General features: G+C 36.8%; 1 protein-coding gene across 1 annotated transcript in view; it reads right to left on the reverse strand.

The window, feature by feature from the left end:
* Positions 1 to 17,219, reverse strand: part of GBE1 (1,4-alpha-glucan branching enzyme 1) — a 143,164-nt gene that overhangs the window by 37,658 nt on the left and 88,287 nt on the right. The window contains exons 10-12 of the mRNA XM_069024673.1: positions 13,044 to 13,142; positions 10,273 to 10,383; positions 7,261 to 7,432 (exon numbers count right to left, since the gene is read on the reverse strand). Coding sequence (XP_068880774.1) covers positions 7,261 to 7,432; positions 10,273 to 10,383; positions 13,044 to 13,142 — 382 coding nt within the window. The remainder of the gene's footprint in view (positions 1 to 7,260; positions 7,433 to 10,272; positions 10,384 to 13,043; positions 13,143 to 17,219) is intronic.

Below are 17,219 nucleotides of genomic sequence, written 5' to 3' on the forward strand. Positions count from 1 at the left end.
CAACCAAGGACCCAGAGAACTAGGAGTAGAAGTCTGAGCAAAATCATCTCACAACACCTTACAATGCAAAGGCTCTTTTGAAGCACTAATGATTAACAAATTGTTCATAGAGTGAACCAAGCTTTATGCTATTTTTAAAGTAATTGTAATATGTAAGAGTTTAAAGAACTTCAAGACTATATAAACAGAAGATAGTCAAAGCATTTTGTTTGAATCAAAGTTAGCCACAACATAGAAAGTGTAAGATGGCTACGTTTAATTGCTTACACAATGAATCATTGAGTGAAGAAACCTTTATGCACACACAGATATAAAAATTTGCATATGTAGATACAAAAAAATTTCTATATATTATCAAATTTAAAAAACCTAGCAGTTCCATACTCCTAGGCAAATATATTATCTTTTACTCAAATCTTAATTTCATACAATGCCTAAAGTCTAATCAAAACAGATTCTTACATACAAAACTCTGTGTTTATATGCACAACTCCCAAGAAATTTGTGATGCATTTTTATGACCAAAGCTTTTACTACAGAGCTTGCATTCTGAATTTTAAAACAGCAAGAAAGTCTAAAAGTCAGGTAAATCTGTTTATTTTAAATGTATTTGAATTTAACATCAAGAAAATGAAAACAAAATACAATTTGGTCAGATTATTGAAGTCTTTGGATCTATCTTTAATTATATTTTTCCATAAAAGACACCTAAGTAAAACTAATCAATGTCATTTGTAAATACTTTAATTGGAGTTTACTGTAAATAAATTCTGAATCTTATAGTTATGGAAAGAACAAATCACCAAACAAACACAATTATGACAGGAGAGAATAATAGCCATGTCCTGTAGAGTCAGAAATCAAGGTGTGAAAAAAGCTTTTCATAATATGATTTTTTCATAATTTCTGTAATAAATCACATTTTTAAACAACTGAAAAGAAATTCCTCTAAAAATCTGTGCTGAAAGCTGTAATACATTGTACAGTTATAATATATAGTGTAAAGTTATATAAAATAAAAATATATAGAGGCCTTTTTCTGTGTTCTTCAAAACAACAAATAAAACAACAATAAAGCAAAAATGAAGGCTGTCATACAAACAGAAATAGAACTCTTGTAACTCCAGTAACTTTGAGATTTATTTTACAACTTCATTCATTATTCTTTAGCAAGCCCTCATATCACATCAAGTATTATACTAGCAGACCAGGCTGCATGCATTCACACACTGACAGAGGAGATGTCACAAGTCTGAAGTGTGAGCTGTACAAATCATACAACATTCAAGGCAACAGATGGAGCCCTAGGCACAAGGCTTGAGACACTAGCAGAAGTTTCAACAGCAGTATTTCATGGTTAAATGATGCCAATAAGCATATTGATAAATTAAATAAATAAAATTAAAAAAAAAATAGCAGTCCCATCCTTAAAAAAAGCCCAACACCTTGTAACTGAAGCATGATGTCAGAATGCCTTGATACACTACAAATCTTCTCCACTGGTAATGCAGTCATATCCAATACCCAACAGATGTGGGTACAAACTCAGGAAACATCAGCATTACTCTGAGAGAAAAATAAAGTACCACTCATGTCAGCTACCTCAATTAAGGCTATTCCCTCTACAATCCTGGAAAATCCTACCTGGATTTCAGTCCATGAACTCACTTGCAGCAACTTGATTCTCAAGCAGTTCTGAGGATGCTGCTGGTTATGAAGGTTTCTGTTTCAAGGTTTCTGCCTTGAGAGGTCATAGTGTGGACATGGATACACCATCACATACAGATTGCTGCTAATAATAATTTTATTTATTTATTTGAATAACATACACACATGTATAGTGCTTTATTCCCATACACTTTCCAGGGGGATGTACAATCAACTCCCACAACAGATTCCTAATATTTGGACATACTTAATTTGTGAAGAGAGGTGGGATAAGACAGGTCTGTGTGATATTGAGTTTTAAATTATGAGACAGTCTCTCTCTTTAATTGCTTTTCTTCCAGTCACTCTAATGTGTTTTGAGCAAGTGTAGCAATGAAGCTTGTTTCAATCAACTCTAAATGAACAAATACTAACATAAAATAAATAAGGCATTATGACATTGTGCTTCAGTTACAAGGTGTTGGGTTTTTTTGCACCTCTAGACCTTGCAGAAGAAACTGTCAAAGTGATTAATGAAGCCTAATAGATAAATTTGGATTCTGCTCACTGCCACTGCCCAACCCAAGTTGTGAGGGGGGCTGCATATGGGGGATTATGCAACAAAGTTGTAGGTGGTCTATCACTAAATCTCTGAGAAACTGCAGGGATGATTTCAGATTACACCCTTGTTTTTTACCTTTAAGGGAACATAATTGTTTTCTGTCAGGCTGTCAGGGAATTAAAGCACCCACTGGGACTGGCAGTGTCACCTATCCTAGGCAAGCATACTAAGAAGGATGACTTCAAACCACCTCTCCTAAAGCTGCAGCCTGTACCAAGTGAGCACTTCAAGGCTGCTTATCAAGAGGAGTTGCCTGAACTGAGCGAGTTTGAAGAGCATCTGCTCTCCAAAGGCCACTCTTTAGGTGATGGTCTAAAAAGTCACCCTGTTACCAGTGCACAGATGTAAGAAGCATAACAAAGTGATCAGAAGAAAATATAAAAATGCAACATGCCAAAGAGAACCAAACTCCCTCAGGTTTACACTAAATATCCTTGATCTTGATACAATTCCTTTTTCACCTAGAATAGGTAGCAATAAAATAGTGGTTCAAATTCTGTTTAAAGTAACATTCCTATTTATATTGTAAATTGTGCTGTATCATTTTTATTTCAGGTTTTTAATTAATATTCTCAAAGAAAATGGTACACACCTTTCTCACACTGATATTGGTGCTACTAATACAGTTTTTGTACCATTTCTTTTCTTGTTTGTCAATATTTTTTCAAGAGCCTGCTGTTATGAAATTCATTAATTTAAAAGTAAGTAGCTGAAAAAATATCTAAGTTTCTCTCTCTAAAATACTGAGGAATAGATGATGCATAGCATTTTATTTTTAAGGGTAAAGAAAGAACAAGGTCTCATCACAAGAAACCTCTTTCGGTGCATGCAAAAAGCCCTAAGATTAGAGAAGGTGGATAGAACTACTGTGTAAATGAATTAACAAGTGGGAAAGAGGAAACTTAACAGACAACTTTGATAGTACTGAAACAGGTAAACATCAGCCCAAACAGTAAAATCATCAGTCAGTGCTCATGATGGTAAAAAATGTTCTAGTTACTTCAAATCACTTCCTAGCTATATATTTATATATTTATATATATATATACATATATAGTCTCAGAAGTTGTTTTTCAGGGAGTGAAACTTCGCCTCTGGAGTCTTAATTAGGAGTTGTTTTACTATGGGAGAGTCACGAAAAATAGTGCTAGAAGTTCATGTAGGAACTAATCTCCATTTAAATCAATAGATTTGAGCTTAAGCCAATTTCAAACAAACAAACAAAAAAGAACCAAGGAAATTATTGTTAGCAAGATGAAAAGCAAGACCCTATAGTGGCATAAAACAGTAAGTATTTGTGCTATGAAGGATCTCAAGGACCCAAAATGCTATTTTGGGTATGTATATTCAAGGCATTAAAACAACTACCCTTGCTTGTCTAAATCTAGACACACAGATATATCTTGGAAGATAAGGAGAGACCATGGAAATAAGTCCACTGAAGAACTGGCACAGCTGTTTTACACCTCCTGCAGGGTTTCCCTAAGTGCAGGTCACATGCAATGAACAAGAAAATAGAAAAGGAACATTTAAAGAACAGCAATTACCGTTGTCTACAGCTTGTCTTCAGGGGCAGAATGAAAAATGAAGCAAAAAGAAAATGTAAGGATGCAGAGACAGAACAGTTTTGTAGTGCTAGGTTCAAGTATTATTGTCAGGAAATATATGTGAGTCTTTACACTGAAGTCAAACATTGCTGGGTAACAACAGTAGTTGCTTTATTTTCAAGCTGAGATCAGAAGATTCTTGTAATACTCTAGAAGTCTTATAACAACTTCTTCTAGTCCTTGTTTAGTGGTTGGGGAATTTTGCTCAATCTCAAGCCCTTTTGTTACTTTGTAGAGGACTAAAATTGACAATTAAGAATTTTGGTGAGATACAAGGTTTTTATTTTGGATTTGTTTTCAAATCCTGATATTAGGGAGGGCAGAGATCTACGGTCCTGAATATTTTTGCATATACTTTTCTGGTTTTAAGTTAATTAGATATGCATGGTATTCCAATATCATTACAAATAAAAATACTTGAGTAGGAAGAGAGAGTTTTTTATTATTTACAAAGACTACTTCCACTATTTAATATACACACATGGTAACTGCTTCAGCCTATAAGTGTCATTAAAGTTCAGACATTTAAATGTGCATTGTCTATGTCAAGGTCTTCATAGAAAATCAGTAAAGAAAGAAACCCCTTAAGAAGCAAACATATGTGCTCCTAACTAAAGCATTGTGCAGAAGAACTTGGAACTTTTGTGATTTCCTAAAACTCTGTGACAACTTCTGACTCGTAACTGGTCTGTCTCAGTATTAAAATCTGCCTAAAACAGGAGCTAGGTTGCACAAACTACAGCTATATTGGGATTGTTGCTCTCTACCTGCTCTGAAAGAAAAGAATTTAGACACAGAAAAAGTTTCAAAACAATTGCTACTTTTTTACTATTACTATGAAACAAACTGGCCTCCCAGAGAGTGCATTCACTGCAACAGGACGTTTATCATTTTCAGCCAAGCATATGGAGTTTTTCCCTTTCTAGGTTAAGTCTTCCATGCCAGATGCACACACGAAGCCCAAGAGATCACTGGGAAAGCTGCACATAAAACCGAAACACAGACTGGAGGAAAGAATACTCCCTAAGGTTTTTGTTACAAGGGAACCAATTTACTGAAGCAACAGAACTTTCCTATCCACATTAAGGTTTGCATACATCACTCATTGCCAATACTGGGATATAAGCAAGTGGGAAGAAAAATAAAAGCCTCCAGTGAAAATTAAACATCCAGAAACATGAAAAACAGAATCACAACTTCCAGGATTTTTGCAGTGGTTTCTTAGAGATACTTATAAGAAGGACAGAGAACCATCCAGTGTGAAAAGTGAGAAAGATGAGAGAAAGCCACAATCAGTGTTTGATGCACAACTTCTACCAACAGGAATCTGCTTGCACAGATGGAGCCCAAACGATGCTCCAACCTGTGTCTAATTAAATATTATTCCAGATCTTCAAAGAGAAATTCCAGGATATATTTGGGAACACAGATTTCCACTCCAGACACAACATTTTTTAGATGAGGTTTGCTCTTCCTTAAGGTGAGCAAAGCATTCAGAAAGCAGGGGGTTTCTTTGCTGTGTTTTCAGAGACAGAAGGGACAAGATTCTTAACAGAAGGACTTAGGGAAGCACAGAGGCACCTGGAATGCCTTCTCCAGGCATTGTGAAAGATTTCCACTCCTTCCCCCACCCCACAGGAGGCTTCTCTTTCTTACCTTTCTATTCACACAAACCTGCAAGTTAAAGAACTCATTTGTCACTTTATTTGCTTAACTAGATAGCACATTGCAACATGGATTTTAAATCCACAGCATTCTGAATTTATATGGTTTCTCCTCCAACAGTGATTACAGTCTTTTCACCTTTTACATACAGCAAACTATAATATAGTTACTGAACCATTTGCAGTACTCAGAGATACCCAATATTAATTGCTCAATCAGCCAGCATTGACACACTGGATTTAACATGCCATATTGCATTACTGATTATATTTCTAATCTTACTAAGTCAATCTGGGGCGAAGACACCTGCAGTTTAGCTGGAGTATTTTGTAAACACCTGCCTCCTTAACTATTGTAGTACCACTAGTTTGGATGGAAGCAGACACCTCATACCTTGAACATTTCGGTGTCTGATTGCACATTTCATAAATATTCATTTCATTAACTCTTCTTCACTCTTAAGAAAAAAAAAAAAAACAAAAACAACCCTGAATTTTATTGGAAATAATAGTTTTACTGGTACTGCATATAGTGAATTAATTTGTTCTGTACCAAAGTTGCTTCAATTATTTTTAAGAAAATCAACACAGTATTTTCTGAATCTTCTCCTAATACAAAGAAAGAGAACATGTACCAGTACAGGCATGCTTAAATCCAGTGTTGCTATTGTCTTATGTTTGCCATTTTGTTAATCAGAAAATATGATGTTAAATACAGCATTATGGAAGAAGAGCAGTATACTTCCAACAGTCCCCTTAGACTTTATATAACAAAACATTTAACCACAAAAATAGAAGACAATACTAAGCTAAAATTTCTATAATTTTCAAGTATTACATTATCAGAAAACTGAGATGGTGATTTTGTAGCAGGCTTTCAGTCTTTCTTTTCCCCATGAGACTATCCCAACTGCTATACAGAACTTGTCAGACCACATTACAAGATTTTTACTCTAAAATAAGAACTATTTTGCAAAGACATTAAAGGACTGAATGTGGTAAAAAACAGCACAAACAGCTTTGGAATTTTGGATGAAGTTAAGAACATTGAACTTTTAAGATGATGACATGAAACTGTAACTTGCTGATTGAATTAGACTAACAATTGAACTTTCTTGTAGCAACCATGCTTAGGAAGTAATGCAACAGTTTTATTTTACAGCTTATGGACCAGAAGAAAGCACCACTAACTCTTACAATTTCTGTGCTTTGATAGCAGAATGTGCCTCCTTTGTTTGTGATTTGTCCTTGCCTACCTCATTAAGCACTAAGAAGGAAGGAAATAAGTCAACTGATTCCAGACTACTTCCTGACAATTAATTACTGAAATAAGCACAGAGCTACCTTCAGTAAATTCAGTTACCCTAAAAAATTTAGGGGTGCAAAAGAATAGAGATGAAATACAACCCAGCTGCATAAGCCACAGCTCACCACCTGACAAACTTGCAGAACAGCACTTAAAATACTAGTCTGAGTTGTAAAAGTTATTTCTCTTACAGTTAGGAACCACCTTGATTTTATTTTCTTGTCTTATAATGCATCTTACAGACAGAAAAACAACGCATATTACCTTTTGTAATATATCTATAAAAGCATTTATGCTCCAAATTTCAGCACTGTGATAAATACTGTGGATGTAAGATGATGTCAGATCACTTTATTTCCCTGCCACGCATTCTGTAGATGAGAAAATGAGAGACTTTTTCCTGAGCTTACTTACCCATGAAGTTCAGATAGCTCTCTCCTCCAAGTGCATGAGTAATGAGACGAATCATTTTATGAAGCTGTATCCCACGATCAATAACTGGCGTCAGAGGCATGAGCACACTCATGTTTGTGTACATCTCTGCATCCATCAGGCGAAAGGCCAGTGTCTTATCACCAACCAGCGCCTAGAACAGTGCAAAAAAACACTGAAGAAAACCCTCGGGTGTAATAGAAGTGTTTCTAAATTTTTTATTTTTTTTTAAAGCAGGAGGTCAGTAGGGGGAGGACTTGCAAGACTGCTGAGGAGCAAGGACGTGGCTCAGTGTGCATGATACAGCCCCTGCTCCTGAAGGAAACATCCTGCCACTGCCCATCAGGTCACGGTGACCCTACATTCTGATCACTGCATCTGTGCACTGTGTGATGTGCCATATAGATCTCGTCTGCTGACAAAAACTGAAAGATGTAAACTGAGGCAGGGATGTCCATGAGCTGAGTTGGGGTCAGCCCCAGTTGTCTGTTTTCCCCTTGCCATCCTCCCCCGCTTACTGGGGCTCCTGGACTGATGGGATTGAGTGTATATGATAATGGACTGGCCACTGCCTAACCCCTGGTCCTACATTTCACCTGATAGGATCAAACTGCATAATTACTTCTAAGAACTCTTTCACCTACAGATATCAAATGTGAAACATCAGCATCAACTCAGTGAGTGAAAAGTGACCATTTGGGAATTTTTATAGGAAACACAGAAAATAAGAAAGCTAACGTCTAAAGTAACAGTCCTTGGAATGTAAAAATAATTGGGTAGTAACAAAACTCTGATTTAGATATGCAGAGTATGAAGGATTCATTTACATGCAGTCAAGAATGTGATTGGTTTTCTGTGATTTCACACAAAGAAAAAGCTGAATTACTAACTTGCTACTTGAGAAAGGCCACAAAATGCTACTCTATGTATTGGTAGGCAGGTAGTTAAAAACATTTTGGAGCATTTATTATTTAATAGCTGATTTTTGTCCAATTAGACCAATTCTTATTTCACACTCTTGAAGGAAAACCTACTAAATTCCAGAGATACAGATGGATTGTAAACAGGTCTAGCTGAAAAGCACCATCATCCTTTTCATTTTCCAACTGACAATATAACAGCATATATAGATTATTCCCTTAAGTAAAAAATAGTTTATTTAAAGGGAAAAAAAATCCCTATGCAACAATGACAAGACTGAAGACTGCAATGAACAACTATTTTCTGGACTCAGAATGTGGCATTTGTTACTGCCATTTAATATCCCCTAATCTTTCCATTGGAAGAGAAGCTAAGTGCTCCCTATTCATGTTTTCTGTGGCAGCTGGGATTTTATAAATGGATGTATTTCCTCCTTCAATGATCTCTTTCCTACCCCAAAGAATCTTACTCTGTTTAGTTTTTTTCTTATGAAAATCAATCTGCAGCTGCTATTCCTCTCTCACAGCATTTTTTCCAGTGTATCCTTTAAGATACAGGACCAAACCTGCCTCCAACACTCAAACCATGAAAGACTGCAGTGGCATACTGATGGTGCTCTTTGCTCCATTCCACTCATAATAATTCCAGGACTGCATCTGCTTTTTTGACAGCTATTAGCTTTGGAGTTGCTGTTTTCACACTCTCCTTATAACCACAAGGCCTTGTATTCTGACTGGCAACAGCCAGCTCCTAGCCCATTTACATCATGTAAGAAACCAGGATTGTACCCTCACATGCATCACTCCAGACATCTTTAGACTGAATTTTATCTACACTTCCTTTTTGTTTCTCTATCCTACTTCTCACACATCAGCCTGATGTACATCTGTAATCATTGTTTTATTTTCATTTAAAATAATGAGATTTGTTCCCAAAGTATGACATTCTAAACTGAAATTTCATAGTGATATGGAAAAAAACTCAATTGCTAAAAATCAGCATGAAATAAAAGAACAGCAACAGTAATGTTTTATGTCATGCTTTAGGGTGAAGGATCAGTTTTGATGAAAGCAGGTTATCATAGAAAAATCTGCATTTCCAAGTAATCTCTGAAGTTCTTTACCAGAAGGATGCATTAAATGAACACTGTAACAGACTCTGAGATTAGAATGTAAATAGGTAAACAAAATGGATACAGTGAATGGTAAACTCAGAATGCACTTTTTAAAATATACAACTCATTTCAGACACTTCTGTTGACATTTACTGTCGAAAGTACAGGAATTAAAATATCAACCTCTACTATGTAAAGGAAAGAGTTGAAGGTAAGTTACTTAAATAAAATATCCATTTTCTAATAAAACATTTAAAACTCCTAATTTCACAATTCCCAAATTACGTGTTTTCTGTCTCTTCAGAAACAAGGGATAAAAAGATTGTGGGAGATGAGTGTTATCCAAACTCATCATTACTTTTTCATTTTTCCACACATAGAACTATTACAATTGCTGTGGTTTCAACCAGACTGTTACAGAATATTTCATTTAGGTCTCAAAAGAGGATGCTTGCAATCCAAGTCACAAACAAATTTCTTAAATTGGGATATTGTTTACCCTTATCATAAGTTGTGTTCCAGCTTACTTAACAGAAACTGGATTTTCAAAAGCATGGGTTATACACCTTTGACTCTTCTCTTAAAAATAAAACAAAACTGAAAACCTACTACCCACACACTCCAGGAAGGATTAATTTATGAAAATGAAGGATTTTTATCACAAAATAAAAACACAGCAAAACCAAAAAAAAAAAAAAAACCCCAAACAATAAAAACAAGAAAAGGAAACAAACCAACAAAACAAAAAAAAAACCCAGAAACAAACAAAAAAAAATAGCCACCAAAAACCACCAAAAAACAAAAAGGTAAAAAAAAAAAGAGCAGTAGCCCAAATCTACCCATTTCTGAAATTCTTGCCATCCTTCTCAACTCCTTTTTCATCTTTAAAAAATAAAGCCCACCAAGCCTCTAAAGAAGATCTTTTACTTGCTTATGAACAAACAAACAGCTGAAAATACCTGGTCGTGACTCTCTGCGTAAGCAATGTATTTTTCTTCGTACCGTCTGTTTGTTAATGTATGCACAATATTGCCCATATTCCAGTCTTCATCTTTCAGCTCCTTAATTATCTACAGAAATAAAAGAAAGATCACTGCAAAGGTATTGATGTTTTAACTAAAAGCACTTAACATTATCCTGGCACAGAAATTCCTAATGGATAGTGAACTCTGTTCTCGTGTTCCCAAGTTTTGAAGTGATGAGCTTTCTCTGATAATCCAAAGAGATTTCTTTTTTTCTTTTCAATTTTATCACATAATGATAATAACTAGAATCCTTTGTTTCTCCTCTACCTCCCTGGGGAAGCATGGACAACAGGAGTTGCCATTTATCATGGGAATCCTCTGATACAGTGGATAATGTGTTTGATAGGACCTGCAAGAGAGCACTGCACCAAAATCAAGGAAGAAAAATGTGGGCACACACCTATCTGATTTGCAGTATCAGGAGATGCTACCCTGGCATGTGGGAGCTTCCAACTAAAGCTTAACCACTGGGCAGTGTGGTGCCACCTCTTGATTTTTAGAAATTGAAACTAAATCCCATTAATAGGAATTTTCTGCCTCATATCACATTATTTCCTTCCTCTGCTAAATCTAGCTCAATGTCATTGTTAGTTTTTTCTTTCTTTTCTACACCACTTTGTAGACCTCCATTGATCACTATGACTTAAATGCATATATGCAAATATATAGACATAAAAATAGAAGTGCTAAAAAGGCAATAGCCCCAAGATGGCCAATATCACGCTGTAAAATTTAACATTATAATTGTAACTGCCCACATACTCCTAAACAGTCTTTTCTTTCCATTTCTTTGTGGATTTTTTTTTTAAAGTCCGTAAATTCTGTCTCTGAACACATCCAGGGCCCTAGGCAGCATCATATTATGTACTACATCTATCCTTCATCTATCCTACTACAGCCACTGCTGGGAACAAACAGTTTCTCTTCCTTACTTTTACAGATCCCTCAGAATTCTTTCATGGAATCTTTTGGAGATTCTCCAGTTTTCAAACTGATTTTAGCAAGTTGCCTAGAAAACTTACTATTAACAAGTATGCACTTAAAAACTGGAGAGAAATGAGAGCAAGCAGTCTAGGAGAGTTTGATAACAGCTGATAAACTCTTTCTAAACTTTTCCCTTCCAATCATCTCAGCTTTATTTTCCCTTCAAGAAATGTGGTAACAAGCTCTGCCATCACCTCTAACTCCATCTTTCTACTGTGGTCACTCATATGCAGTTTCCTTGGCAAGAAGCTTCCTGCCTGCATCACTGTAAGTTCTTGTACAATCCCAATCACAACCAATTTGCATCCAACATCCCATCAGTGTCCCATGCTGCCCCATGTCAAGTACGTGTTTAAGCTGGAAAAAGTGCCATTTCCTCCAGTTAAACAACAGAATTTACTGCAGCACTGTTTCCTATCCAAGTATTGTGAATTAAATTAATCAGACCATATCAGAGATTGCTATATCAGATTATCAATTTTTTTTCACTTGTAAAATGCTACAGCCTGTTTTTTTCCCATGTAACATGAACTTGGCCACTTGCATTTTGCCTTCCTAGGAAACTGCTCATATTTGCCTGCTCTCAAGTGTGGTAAGGAACAAAGCAAAAAACCAAAAAACAAACTAACAAAACTCCAAGAAACGCAAAAAACATCACAATCACATCACAAAAACATCACAACATCATCTAAAAAAATTAGATATTTATTGTTAAAAAAATATGAGCCCTTGCTGTATTCCAGGACTTAAATATCTAAATTACACATTCCAAATTTTAATCATGCTGCCTCTGTTGGAAAAGCAGTCAAGTTCATCTTCAGAAAAGAGGTTTGAAATATGTTTTTCAATTGGCCTTCTACCTCCTAGTTACAAAATTGAAAGATGCTAAAGGTAAGTTAATTTTTTTAAATTATTTTTAGCTACTCACTATATTTATTGAAGCATTAATGTTCATATAAAACATTTATTGTTGTCAGATCATCATGACAGCCCCAAGGGATTTGGGTGTAATCTTCTAACTGAAAAACATTCTCTAAAACATCACTAGAAGCCTTTTCAGAACACTTGGGGTTTTATGCCTTTTCTTGTGACTCTCTGTATGAAGGAAAAGGTGATATAAATCCTTATTGTAGTCAGAACTTATTAATATCTTACTGTTCTTCAGCATTTACAGATTTTTATTACTCTTTTTGTAACTCCCTGTACCAATTGCAAGTGTTTGTGTAGTTCACTTAAGTCTACTTTGCTTAAACTTTCAGGTCTATCTATATTCAATGCCAATTTCTATGTCCAGTGTCAGGAGGGTTTATTGCATGTTTTTGGAGTGATTCTTTATTGGGTATTTTTTATATTTATATGCATATAAACTTTTTAAAACTACCTGTTCACATTCAATATAGATTACACATTCTACAGCTGTTGCAAGATACAGATCATTTCAAAGAAATTGAGCTTATGTGTATTGTATGAAGAAAACAATTATCAGCTGGAATGCAAATCCCAGCTCCTGAACTTCCTCACCTGAAACCTACATAACATCTGACAGCTCTCATTTCAGCCTCTAATACCTGTGCTCAAGCCTGTCAGAATTTATTTCAATAGCACATTAACACAAGAGAAAGCAAAACTTGTCAGAAAGGTTTAGAAGTGTTTATGTGTATGCACTGACAGAGAAACACCCCACTTGGAAGAGCACAATGGATTTCTTAGGAAGTTCTCACCTGTATCCACTTATCTGGAATGGCCATGGCAAGTCGATAATCAAAGCCCCCTCCTCCCTCTGCGACAGGCCGACAGAGAGCTGGCATTCCAGAGACATCCTGAAACAGATCAAACACCCCACAACATCATTTCCACAGCACTGAAAATATTACTACATATTTTCTACCCTGGAGTTACACTTGTATGTAAACACTGTATAAACAGCTTCACAGATTGACCTAGTTAAGGGAGAAAGTAATAAATTTAAATCAGTTATTACTACAGCCAGATGTGCTGTTTGAACACAAAAGTTACAAAGAAAAGCATTATGACTTTTCTCACCAAATACTCTACCTCAAAATATTTTAATCCAGTAGATATTTGAACGGGAAGAGTCCTCAGTAGATGCAGAGTTTGAAATAATTAGCTCTCTTGAGCTCCAAGCAATCAATAGAAAGTACAAAGTAGTCAACAAAAGACAAATTAAACCTTCATTTTGTTTATTGATATTTTGCATAAGGAATGGCATAAAAAAAGGTTAAATATAAAGTACACCGAGGAAGAAAAATACAATCTCTACTCTTTTCCCAAAACCAAACCTATTGATCCAGCTAGTCCTGGAAAGTGACATGTTCTTACTGCATAATTTTCCAGTTTCATATTGATGGAAGCTGACTATTCTTAAATTTGTAATTCCAAGTTCTCAAAATATTTATTTCACCATGTTGTTAGGCAATTTTATCACACAGCATTCTTTTCTAAAGTTATCTGGACAGAAAATGTAAGTCTCCAATAATTTCAAAATATCCATCAGTACTCAATTTTATTAACTTTTGTGGGGAAATGGCTTCTCACTGACAGTGGTTATGGATTAACAAACACCTCTCGCTTCTATGCAAGAGAATTTATGGAATTAATACTGACTAGAAAAAAAACAGGGCTTAATTAGGAAGCTGATTTTGATTTTCTGGATTCAATCCAGTTTTCAATCCAGTTGCTGCACTGGAATAGTGAAAAAGATATTTTCACATGAAGGCATACACAGACACTGACCTAAGGGAGGAGACCAACCAGACCACCACAAAGCTCATGGATGGCATCCCAGGAGTGGAAGGCAGGGCTGCCATCCAGAGGGACTGGCTGGAGGAATCAATCAGCAGAAATGTCACCACAGAATGACACCGAGTTAATCCTGACCCTGGGATGGGCCCCATCCTGCATCCATACGGGCTGGGCCAGCCAGGCTGGGGAGCAGCTCTGCTGGGAAGGAAGGGCCTGGGGCTGTGGGCCAGCAGCAAGCCCAGCATGAGCCAGCAGCCTGGCCTGGCCTGGCCTGGCAGCAGGGATGGCCAGCACATCCCAGGCTGTGTGATCAGCAAAGCCAGGAGATCAAAGGAGGGCATTAACCCCTTCAGTCAGCAGCCGCTGGATCACACAGAAAACTGCATCCACATTCCACATGCTGTAAAAAATGAACAGTGAAGTGGAAATTCTTTACAAACTTTTAGATGTGATAAAAAGTTCAATAACTCCTAAATCAGTCAGAAAGGATTGACACAGACTATTGGTCTCCAGGTTATACAGGACAAGATGATATGAAACAAAAGCCTTTTTCTGTGATGCCATGATGCCTACCTGGACAAGGTCCAAGTCTGAGATTTAAGCAGCTCCCATCTACATTAGTAACAATATTGAAAGCCAGATTTTTGGGAAGTAAAATTCCAAATTTAACAGTATTTATATCTATGTCTACAAATTTTAACTGGACACCAAAAAAAAAAAAAAAAAAATCATAATTAGTTTGTTTAGTAGATCTTCCATCAAATGTACTTCTACCAGGAAACTTCCTAGCCTGGTACAGCCCTCAAACTACAACCCATTACTGATCTTCCACATAGGGGGCAATGAAGTGGCAACACATGATCCAAGGGAGATCAAAAAGGACTCCAGGGCCTTGGGGCAGTTGGAAAGGGAAGCTGAGGCAGAAGCCCTACTCTCTATAACTCTGGTTGAAGGCAGCAACACTGAAAGAAATAGATGGACTGAGTCTATTCATACATTGCTTCATGGCTGGTATCACTGCCAAAATTTTGAGGTTTTTGACACTGGAATGGCCACAGCACCAGGCACGCTGGCCTCAGACAGGAATCACATTTCTCAGTGATGTCTGTATTGAAACCAGTTTAAGTGGGCCTGTGGGAGTCTCACGAGGTTTAACAAGACAAGTCCAAGGGATTGCAGCTGGGCTGGGGCAAACCCCGTTATCAATCCAGGCTGGGGATGAACAGATCCAGAGCAGCCCTGGGAGAAGGACTTGGGGGTGCTGGTGGGTGAGAGGCTGGACATGCCCCGGCCGTGTGCTCTGGGAGCCCAGAAACCCCCGTGTGCTGGGCTGCATCCAAAGCCCCGTGGGCAGCAGGGCAGGGAGGGGATTCTGCCCCTCTGCCCCGCTCTGCTGAGACCCCACCTGCAGTGCTGCATCCAGCTCTGGGGTCCCAGCACAGGAAGCACAGGGACCTGCTGGAGCCAGTCCAGAGGAGGGCCATGAAGATGGTAAGAGGGATGGAGCACCTCTGCTATGAGGAAAGGATGAGACAATTGGGATTATTCAGCCTGGGGGAAAACAAGGCTTTGTGGTGACCTAATTGTGGCCTTCCAGTCCCTGAAGGGAACCCACAAGAATGATGGAGAGGACTCTTTACAAGGGTGTGTAGTGACGGGACAAGGGGAAATGGCTTCAAATAGAAAGAGAGCAGGTTTAGATTAAATATTAAGAAGAAATACTTTACTGTGAGGGGGGTGAGGCCCTGGCACAGGTTGCCCAGAGAAATTGTGGCTGCCCCATCCCTGGAAATGTTCAAGGCCAGGTTGGATGGGGCTCTGAGCAACCTGGCCTCGCAGAAAGTGTTCTCTGTTCATGGAAGGGAGCTGGAACTTGATAATCTTTAAGGTCCCTTCCAACCCAGGCCATTCTATGATGCTATGATTAAACAGCTAATTTCTAAGCATTTGTTCAGGCCAGGTTTGAAAAGAAATGCATGTCAAAATAGAAACCACAGCGTACTCTTTTTTTGCCTGTTTATGTTTATAATACTTCAGGCATGATATAATTTTACTTAACATTTTTTCTTCCCATTATAAAGAACTTTAATCACCGCTTTATTTAGAAGACCAAAATGAAAAATAAGCGTATACTCAGTAACACCTAAAAAATTAGCAATTACTAAGACAGTGAATATACAGAATATTAAAAAGCTGTAAAAATCATCAATTAATTACATTAATTAAGGAATTTATTATAATTAGTAATGGCTAGAGAAAAACATTTTTCTCACATGGCACTGATTCTATAGGCAAGCTGACATTCTTCATTGCCTTTTGTAATTTTCAATTATGTCAATAGTTTCTCCTTCTGAAATTCTCCTTTAACCATGCAGCACATTGATCAATTCTATGATTCATGTAGCAACTTCCCGAGGCAGAAAATTATGTATTGAAAAAGAAGCAGCTCTCAACTTAAGCAGGAGAAACTGAAGACACATCTTATTAAAAAAAAGAACTTAGGCCAGGTAATACAAGACAACTAAACTCAGAATTTCTGTGGTAGGAATGCTTATAATCTAGGACTACCTAGAAAATTAACTGATTTAATTTCAAATAAGCCTACAGCTCAAAGAAACCACCCCAAGTTTGCTACTGATTGCTCCCCACATGCTGTTTTGGTAGCTTGTCATGTAGCTCTTAGCAGTGGTTGTCTATAAAAATTTTACCGTAAGTAAGAAATTAATTTAAGCAGTATTTTGTTTCCTAAAGATAGAGAACTCTAAAGCAACACAAACCCTTTTATTAGAAATCCATATAGTCCCTAATGATACCAGATAGATCCAACTTTTTCTTTTAAACTGAATGAATTATTTAAACATAATAACAGAAAAAAATCCTCAATGTTTAAATGATTTTTCTTCTGGATAAAGACAAAATATCAGTGAAAATATTAATAGAATTTTGAAAGCTCTGCTGTCTCCAACTCTTAGAAGCTCCATGTCCCAGAAACAGTTTTCAGTCAAAAAAATTGATCTCAATCAACTCAAATAATAGTCTTATTTACTCCTTTAGAAACCTGGAGAAATTAATAATACATTTAAATTAGCCTATATATTCAACATTTGTAAGTTTATTGCATTTAATTTGAAGGG

Source organism: Aphelocoma coerulescens, chromosome 1 (assembly GCF_041296385.1).
Source record: "Aphelocoma coerulescens isolate FSJ_1873_10779 chromosome 1, UR_Acoe_1.0, whole genome shotgun sequence".
NCBI classification, from domain to species: domain Eukaryota; kingdom Metazoa; phylum Chordata; class Aves; order Passeriformes; family Corvidae; genus Aphelocoma; species Aphelocoma coerulescens.